Here is a 10,073-nt window from a genome sequence, read left to right as displayed (position 1 = left end):
CCCCCCCCTTTCTTCTTTCACTTGTACAGTTATTACCACATTAATTGGGCCATTTGGTTAAACCAAAATCCTCATTTTTCACCCCCCCCCCCATGTATCTAATATAGCTTATACAAACTGTCACTCTTAAACTGGTCTCCGATAAGACAGCATACTATTTTTTCAAGTTGAACAGAAAACTTATTCAAATGTTCTTTGCTTTTCCAAAAAAAATGCTTCAAATATTGACGTAATCATGACTTCACTTGTCTCGTACAATATCCCTCGCGATGAGCTCCCTCATGATTTCGTTGGTTCCTCCATAGATGGTCATTACCCGTGCAGCACAGAAAGCCCTGGCCACGGGGTACTCCCACATGTAGCCCCATCCACCGTGGAGCTGTACGCCCTCATCACATACCTTCACTACCATATCTGTGGTGCTGTAATAAATATACAAACAAAAAAATGTCACTGAGACCATGACTGCCGTAAAAAATTGTTTCCTCTGTATAATGTTAACATGTAAGTTTCTCGGACTCTTCCCTTCTGATAAGCGTTGACGCGGTCAGTGCCAGAAAGGTCCACCAAGGGACACAGACAGGGGCGTCCAGTTCCTGACCGAGCCCCGGGGACAATTATGTCACCGCTCCTCTTTTTTGAAGCAAATGCTACGCTAATAACTACTTTTAATCTACAAACCGCAACAATACATTTTGTGATTGTATTTACCTGATGAGAGATTTTTTAGGTGCGTAACCGGGCGTTTTACATTACGAAAACAAGATTCTCAAAGTTAGTTTATCACTGGATATATATTGTTTGTTTATTGTTCCTATATAGCTAACCTGCATTTGATCATGGATGCAGTCACGTTATCCAGCCGTCCTTCCTGGTACATCTGTGTACCCTGGTCCAGGAAGGCCCTGTTTACACATATTTCGGTCTTTAATTCTGCTAGTCGGTGTTGTACAGTCTGGAAAAGAATATTAAACAGCTTATACAAAAACTTTTTGCGATAACATATAATCAAACATTTCTTTGTGTGTTAATAAATTAGTGTTTATTGTGACAAATGACCTGTTACATCTCCCTGCACTGACACAGGACAACAGCGAATGTCATTATCTTGCGCATGCTCCATTTAGTAAATACCTCTTTATACAGCTGTGAACGAAAACATATACTATACTTTGAAGCTAAATGTTTGATAACGACTAAGGACAATTGTTATAAAATATCATATACAGCGCGAGCAGAAAATAATCAGTCACGACGGAGGTGCGGTTGTCAGGGGTGTTTGGTGGGGTGGTGGGGGAGAGGTGGGGTGGGGTGGTCTGCTGGATCGCCAATTGCACAATCCTTTGCGCCACTCTTGTACATGAAGCACGCACGTCCAAAGTTTGTGGTCACGGATCAGATCAATGTTTCGCTTGTTTATTGAGCTTGAAATTGCCGCAAGTTGCTGCGTGACAGACGAGTGAAAGTCGTCGTTCTGAACTTTTTTTTTGGACCCCATGGTCCTCGGTGCCCCTTCTCGATGGACCCAGTATTAATGTCCTATGGATTAAGTTTAATCCGCGGCAGCTATTTATCATAATAAACAACGTTGATTCTGCCAAGTATTAAATTTTTGTTATCATTTCTAAGTTGGGATACGAACCTGTAGTTTGGACAGTGTCTTTCCAAAGGCCTTCCTCTTACGTACGTAGTCACGTGTCAGTTCAAACACCGATTCGGCCAATGACTGAGCGCAGACACCGATGGATAACCTTTCCCTCTGGAGTTGCTCCATGAGGCTATAGAACCCTTTATGTAACCCTGCCTCTCCTCCTAAGATGGCGCTGGAGGGAAGACGCACATCCTCGAAAAATAATTCCGCTGTATCCTGTAAATGTATTAAAAGAGAAAATAAATATATGAATTAGGCCTAAATATGTCCTTTGCCGTTACATTGACCCTATTGCTAAGTTGTTGCCTCTTCCTTGAGTAACTGAACGATTCTAAATAGTAGTCCCATTGTTCAATTATGGTTTGACTCGTTGTGCTAATACTATACAGGCTAGCTGCAAAGTACACCCTTGTAACAAGTAAAACGCCATTGAGTGTGAAAGCCGCTTCTTTCGAGAAAAAATTCAATAACTAAAACGTAAACAGAAATATAGTATATTTCTGTATATTATACATACAGATTAAGAAAAATAACGTTAATAATTGAAATAATTACCCTATTCCATCCATTTTGTTTTAAGAGTAATGCGTTAAAACTTTGACAAAGAGCATGCATTCAATTTCTTCCTAAATTAATTGGCACTCGTGATATTAGTGTTATTCAAACAAACAGACAAACGAAAGCAAAAAGGCATTACCGATGATTTTTCGCCAATCTTTTCAAGAATTCTTCCTTTGTTAAATCCAGGAGTACCAGCGTCGACCAAGAATAATGACATTCCATGAGCTTTCCTGTTTGATTCCAAATCAGTAATGGCTGCCACTATTACGACATCGGCGAGGTAGCCATTAGTGATAAAAACCTGTCAACAGAAAATAGGTCAATGTGACGTAATAATAAATTATCAATGCACAATTTAAACTCCATTAATGATCAACATGTTGTATATATGTATGTACTTTAGATCCTCCTGCAAGCAGGAACTCGCGAAGAAGCCATCATTGGCTTATCAAAGCTGCATGCTGACCGACGTAAGTCTCTTAGATTCATATTTAACGTCCATGATTATGAATTGTCAATTGTCAACAACTCTGTAACTGGACGACATGCATTAATATTGGAGTGACTCGAACCGGGGACCTTATGATTGTTCGAATCCATCACTATCCACAAGCACGCTCTCACATCCCTTCTGGGGAATATAACATAAACTAACGTGGAAACACATAAAATAACGTGGAAACATAAAATAAGTCGCAAAATTAAAAGAAGGAAATTTGAATAAAAACCACGATGGTTTGCAGACATCCAATATGTTGACAGATAGCCTACATATTAAATAAACAACATTAACGAAAACGATAAACCAAAATGAGAAGAGGGAAGATCTTTCCACCAGACAATCTCTCTCTGGTATCAAGTCACATATACTAATAACTATACAATTATGCATGACACATGCATATTCATGTTTTGATATCGTATGAAATATGATCACATACTTTGCTTCCGTTTAAGATCCAGTCGTCGCCATCTTTCTTAGCATAGGTTCTCATTCCTTGTAAGTCACTGTATGAGAAAATCACAGAACAAGGAAAATATCAAATAAAACACTACAAAAAGGACATGCTCGCTCTAACTACGGTGTGGTCAAATTTACCTTGTGTCAGAATTTTACGTTATTAAAGTCGTTATTGATTTAATTTGGTTTCTAAGGAATGCTATGAAATTGCCGACTGGTGTGATATTTTTGTTCAAACACTTGACCACAAAGAATTCATGTTAAGTTTAAGGATGACACAGTCAGATAATATTAAATGCTCATTTGGGATTTTCCTATTAATGTAAAAGATTTTTCCCGATAGTCAGTGTAATGGTTCTGTATCCATATATAACCCTTTTAAACAGATTCATAGTCTCTGAAATACTCCTTTAAGGCACATGATGATGACGTCACATGATGGTGTGTCGTATCTATTACCTTTTCATGGGATTCGTGATGACTCACTTGCCATAACACCGTCATGATGTAACGGTTTACAGTCTCGATTTAAAGGGACTGACCGGTTTAGAGTGGATCACATCGATTGCAGGCTGTCTTGCGCATGTTCTCTATCTTGGGTTACTTTGCTTAAAAGTACGAAAATGTTCAGACTTATTCTATATTTCGTCATTCTCTATAGCTGTATTCAAATTTCATATTTACAACAGGACACAATGCAGAAATATTCAGTTTTTGCCATTTTTATAATACTTTTTTATGAAACTGTATACAACAAAAACGGACAGACAGATATATACATACATAATTGCCTTCATTTATACCTTCCAGCGGATGGTTCCGTCATAGCGACGGCACCGACACACTCTCCCCTGACCATCCTTGGTAAGTAATTACTCTTCTGTTCGGGTGTGCCATAGACGCTAATGTATGGGATAGCCATTTCATTATGTACGATAATACTAGCTCCAATGAAATTCTGGTACATCCTTTATGACAAAGAGAACAGGAATAAAAAACATCGTTAATAACGTTATGACTCGATACATATCGTAGTAACACCTTGAAACGTTAGAAAATTATGTATCGATATGCAACTATGAATATTCATAATTCATTATGGGTATTAGAATTTCATAAATTTTATTAATACAACGTACACGATATTTCACATCGTTACAATGCAACTTGAATAAACTGAATTTAAGAAATGCGTACACGGCGTGCATGTTGGTTAATTAAGTGAAAGATACTTGATATGTCATGATATTGTCATATCTAAACATGATACGTTTAGTGGTTAAAAAGAGAGGTATGAGATATGATACATGTTATGCGAACAATGGACATGATATAGGCTGTATGATAATGATATAACTTGATACACCCAATACTCGATACAGGACGTACATTTCAAAATTATATGATACTTGATATAACATTCCAACCCTTACTTTAATGTGTATATGCATGTCATACGTCATCATGATGATATAACTCGATACACCCGATACTCGATACAGGACGTACATTTTCAAATGATATGATACTTGATTAAACATTTCATCCCTTACTTTAACGTGTATTCATACGTAATACGTCATCATAGTTACATAACTCGATACACCCGATACTCGATGCAGGACTTACATTTTGAAATTCTATGATACTTGATATCAACATTGTATCCCGTACTTTAATGTGTATATGCATAAGTCATCATAATGATATAACTCGATACACCCGATACTCGATACTGGACGTACATTTTAAAATTAGATGATACTTGATACAACGTTCCATCCCGTATACTTTAATGTGTATATATGCACTATATTTGGTATGATTCAACCGCCACGCGAAACTTTGATATGACAGCAGCATGATGAGTATTGTAAGGCTCTAATCACTCACTGTTCTTCAATCATAATAGTCGAAGACAGGAAATCGCCACCGATACCGCCAAGTTCTGTCGGTAAATTGACACCGAGGTAACCCTGAGCACCAAGTTTGTGCCAGAAAATCTCCTTGTCGACATGTCCCTGCTTCTCCCACCTGATGAGAGTACATTCCAAATTGAATGATTTTATTAGTAGAGATTAAATCATGTTCCTGTTGATATTGTTCTAGGTTAAGTATATATACTATATACCTTTAGCACTATTGTAATGATCCCATCCCACCTTTCCCTCTCCGCTCCTTTCCGTTCACCTATCTGAAGCCGCACTGGATTTACCTACGTTTAAAACGGTTAAATTATTAACAAAATTGCATCATCATAACACGAAAGATTCGTTTTGTAGTTGTTGTACCCATTTAACCTATACCCAACGAATGCCATAGAAGTCGACCATGGAGAGTGTTGGTTATTTTCATTGTCTCGGTCATTTTAACCGTGACAAAGTTGAATAAATATCTTCATTTTGAAACACAGACCTATACCTTGTATAGAACAGATTAGATCTAGAACAAGAAAGACGAATATGTTGAAACATTTAATTTATATAGCTTAATCATTTAAAATCACTTTTCCAGGTTTATTCAGGTTAATTTGATAAAAAATTTCAACAAATGCAAGCGTCGAACTTATTCCCACCTGTTGCTGTTAAGTCAGTCTTACTGTAGCCTAACGGTAACTGCCAATGGTCTGATCGTTGCTGTTCTAGTATATATACATTGTACATAACAATACTAGCATTCCGTATATCATTCCATGGATTTCAGTGATCACCTTAATTACTTTATTTCTATGGTATATTTGTAGCGGCTTTATTTCTCTCAACACGATGACTAGCGTTGTCCTATCTATAGGTTTCAACCTTATCCTCCACATCTACGTCATCCACCCGTCTTTATTCCTCCATTAATTTTTGTCTTCGCCTTCCAATTTTCTTCTTTATATTTTTGATTATTAAAAATCATATCTTTTCCTTGCTGAGATGGAAAGTTTTCTACTCACCGGTCTTGGTGTGGAGCCAGTTCATCTCGAAAGAATCTTCTCACGTTTTCTCTAAAAATGTCATGTTCTTCAGAAAATATCTGTCTGGTGCCAATGTCAATCAGGGATTTGGCTTGACTTATCTCTGGTCTGTTATGATGAATTTTGTAATAGAAAATGCAAAGTCAAAAACAGAGTTTCACAATCAGTTGATCGAATTTTCATGAATTTTTTTTTTTTTTTTTGCGGAAATGGAAGGTTTGTGTCCTTATGTATCATTCAAATAGTTCACGTAAATATGGAATATTCGAACTGTAAATAGAAATTTTGAGTGGCACACATAGCTTTTTCATTTCTCATTTCCAATACGTTTTTTCACGGCTTATTATTATCATTATCATCATCATCATCGTCATCGTCATCGTCATCGTCATCGTCATCGTCATCGTCATCGTCATCGTCATCATTCATCGTCATCGTCATCGTCATCGTCATCGTCATCGCCATCGTCATCGTCATCGTCATCGTCATCGTCATCGTCATCATTATCATTATCATTATTATTATTATTATTATTATTATTATTATTATTATTATTATTATTCTAAGTTACTGGTCGTCTCTTACCTTACTGGGATTTCGTCCGGTTCTGCTCCCGCCGAGCTGCAATATCTTCAGGGAAGAAAAGAAGGAACACGCGAGTGATGTCCACTATGAACAAGAACTTATTACCCCTCCTTCATGCACCCATCCTGACCCTGACCACTCACCCCTTCTATCATCCTCAATGCACCACACACACACAATAAGTCACAACCAATAGAGGAGTTTGTTTAGAAATTAGTTACAACACAATCCTTATTCCCATCCTTATCTCAGACAGATAAAAACACGCGCGCACCCGCCCACACGCATTTACCCCTCTCTTATCCCCCATGCCACGCACAACAAGGTCACCTCATTACAAAGAGATAACAGTTAATTTAAATAATTAGTTACGTATGTAGTAGAAGATGCCGTCACATGTGTGTCGACTGGTTTATAAATTTTAATTCCATAGTAGTTCCCCATATTTATCAACATGCATTTGTGTTATACCTGGAGAAGCACTGATGGAATGCATATGTCACATTCAAATGATGTTATCCATGTATAGCGTCTTGTATCTTATCAGTTTCATTAAAATTCAAAAATCGCTTTTAATCGCACAAAATCATATATCAAGAATGGTGGCAGCAGACTGTTGTGAGATGATGAACATAATTATGTTATTGATTCATTAGCAATTCTTTATTCAATTTGACACATTAATGTCATTCATTTATTCACCTTTTTTAAACTTTGAAGTTCCATCAAATTCCATCAGAATTGTAAGGATGGCCATAAAAATAAAAATAAATTTTTGTCATTTCTGAATGTTTGGTTTGCTTCAAAATTATCAATGTGTTAGAAGCACAGGCGTCTGATATTTCCATCGCTTGCACAAAAAGCAGCTCACTGTGACCACTTGCCTATAAATACCGAGTTGTAATACCGCCCATTTCTCTGTTCATCCGGTTATACGGTTCCTATTAGATTAAAATGCCACATAATCGGTGCTTAAATGTTACAGCGTTCTTGTCATTACGGTGCCGGTGTATAGCGTATATCCATATACAAATAAACTTTTGATCCCTAAACTGACTACAAGTTAGCCTATGATCAAAACATACGTTCCTCTGAATTGTATTCATTGACATAAACAAACATTTTGCAGTGTAAAGACAAACATCTTTTTCACCCTTTAAGATTTTATCCTTGACCCTGTAGTAATATCTATATGGCGGCCAAAAGTTATCAGTAAAATCTATCCTTAAATCAACCTTGACATGCTAAAGGTTGAAGTCTTGCCAAAAAAAAAATCAACCTTTGATAGACTTTATTTGCTATATGGATAATGTATACAATGTGAAGATAGCTAAAGGTTTATACATTATGCAACGTCAATTCTATATAGCCCGGAGTTTATGCGGTAAACGTAAGGACATATATTAGGAAAGGAATAGTTCATGGTTTGAATGTGATGGCTTGCTATAAAAGTTAGTTTTGTATTTGTAAGACAAAGCTCTTCTTATTAAAAATGAGTTCTCTATTAAGAACGAATAATAATGTATTAGTTAGTTGATTAAACTTCGCTAAACTAATACCTTAATGAATTTTCATCAATGTACCGTAACTTTTCATCTATACTGTGAAGTATATATATAGTTGGGTCCTAATTCTATCATGTATACCATAATCGTATATGGAAAAAAAAACTACTCTCCTTACCTTAATGTTAGATAAGGCTTGTTAAAGTTTCCAAAGTGCTTCGGAGTCCTGGTTATGAAAAGCTGCCCAACACGTTTGAGCACGGAGGAGGCCGCCATATTGTTTGTAGTCTCGAATTCAGGGGGCCGTAATGTGGTTTTCACTGAACATGAAACTAAAATGTAAGGAGTGTTTGTATAGCACGCCCCTGCATGGTACCTGGTAATTGGCTGTGTGATAAGATATATACTTATACTGAAGTATTTACTGTTTGTGACGAAACAAAGATACGTAGGCCATTACAATGCAACTTTGATCAATCCTCCGCATTAGGCGTTATGTATAACTTAAATGTCGAGCTATAAGCTTGGGTACTACTGCTACAAAGAGAAAAACAATAACGTTATATTTAATATGTTAAAAAAAAAAGAGTTGAGAAGGACATTCCGGTGGCTGGAGACAGTGGCGGACTGGCCACACGAGCATTTGGACAATGCCCGGTGGCCCGATGGGCCGGTGGGCTAGGGAGCCTGGTAAAAATTACAGCCCATTTTCACAGTAGTTAATAGAATACAGATGGGCTGTGTAGAAATATATTTTTAACTGTGGGAATCAGTCATGTAAAGACTGTCCTCTCTGCTGCTACAAGGTGCTCTTCAAGTTGAACCTTTTCACCGATGCTTACAAGAGCATTGGGCTTGCCTACAAGCTGCTGCTAACGCTATCTGTGTCACAAGTGGCATGTGAACGTTCTTTCTCTGCCTAGTAGAGAATCAAAAACCGTTTGAGAAGTATAATGACACAAGAACATCTTGAGGCGTTCATGTTGATGTCTGTGGAAAAAAAGGATCTTGGCCAAACTACATAAAAATATCATTGATGGTGTGGCTGCTAGAAGCAGCGAACTGCGCAGGCTCCTACTCTCGTAGACATGACATGTGCTCGTGTTATTGAACATATATGTTTTAGTGGATTTTATTTAGGTTTTCTTCAATTTTTTTGCAAGCAAGTTGTCACAAAATGCTTGAAAAACTAATTAAAATCCATTCTAAACATATATTTTTGTTCACGTTTTTAACTTTCCTCAGTTTAATCTAGTGTTGCTTCTGGAAATTATTGTTGGGTCTTTTTTAAAGGATTATTGTAACCTACAAACTTGAGAAATATATCACCACTTTGCATCTAGACATTCCTAAACTTCAAAAAAATCTCAATGGGGAGGGGGAAACCCCTCCCCTTAAACCCCTCCCCCAGGACGGCGATCACTAGTAAGTTTCGTGTTTTTACAATTTTATTTAAATAATTTTTCCAAAGAGGAAATAATATCTATACAAAAACGTCTCATTTTTATGAAATTCTATAGGTTTTAACTTAATATTTGAAAGCAGCCGTTTCTCTTTCATAACGAAATTCTCTCCCACCCCCCCCCCAACGTTATTCCCCACCCCACAAAAGAAAAAGAAAATACTCAAATTATTACCAAACTTTGTACAAAATGTGGCAATGTAAGAAGTGTATCCGGTAATTGTCCCGATCAATTAGTATAATTATATACAATAGCTTCAGGCCTGCAGGCTGATTCTTATATGCAAATTTAGCTAGGTCCAATTTCCTATAATGAGTTGTTGTTATAGTTGTAGGCTAAGTTTTTATGTATGTTAGTTTAAGTATTACTTATGGTTCTAACAGTCTGT

General features: G+C 36.9%; 1 protein-coding gene across 1 annotated transcript; it reads right to left on the bottom strand.

The window, feature by feature from the left end:
- Positions 1-7: 7 nt before the first annotated feature.
- On the bottom strand, positions 8-8,617 carry LOC139966947 (long-chain specific acyl-CoA dehydrogenase, mitochondrial-like). The gene is made up of 10 exons (XM_071970453.1): positions 8,401-8,617; positions 6,718-6,762; positions 6,112-6,240; positions 5,067-5,207; positions 3,977-4,141; positions 3,154-3,220; positions 2,349-2,513; positions 1,643-1,867; positions 828-955; positions 8-422 (listed from the first exon to the last, which is right to left on the bottom strand). The coding sequence occupies exons 1-10, from the start codon at positions 8,496-8,498 to the stop codon at positions 242-244; spliced, it is 1,344 nt and encodes a 447-aa protein (XP_071826554.1). The 5' UTR covers positions 8,499-8,617; the 3' UTR covers positions 8-241.
- Positions 8,618-10,073: the final 1,456 nt, after the last annotated feature.

The sequence above is a fragment of the Apostichopus japonicus genome, chromosome 4 (genome assembly GCF_037975245.1).
Source record: "Apostichopus japonicus isolate 1M-3 chromosome 4, ASM3797524v1, whole genome shotgun sequence".
Taxonomy (NCBI): domain Eukaryota; kingdom Metazoa; phylum Echinodermata; class Holothuroidea; order Aspidochirotida; family Stichopodidae; genus Apostichopus; species Apostichopus japonicus.
This window is presented reverse-complemented; position numbering and strand designations above follow the sequence as displayed.

Excerpts from the sequence above, each read along its gene's own strand:
- LOC139966947 (XM_071970453.1), bottom strand. The coding sequence starts at position 8,498 with ATGGCGGCCTCCTCCGTGCTCAAACGTGTTGGGCAGCTTTTCATAACC. Across the intron at positions 4,142-5,066 it reads ACTATTATGATTGAAGAACA|GATGTACCAGAATTTCATTG; the intron begins GTGAGTGATTAG and ends TTTGTCATAAAG. Across the intron at positions 956-1,642 it reads AGACACTGTCCAAACTACAG|ACTGTACAACACCGACTAGC; the intron begins GTTCGTATCCCA and ends ATTCTTTTCCAG.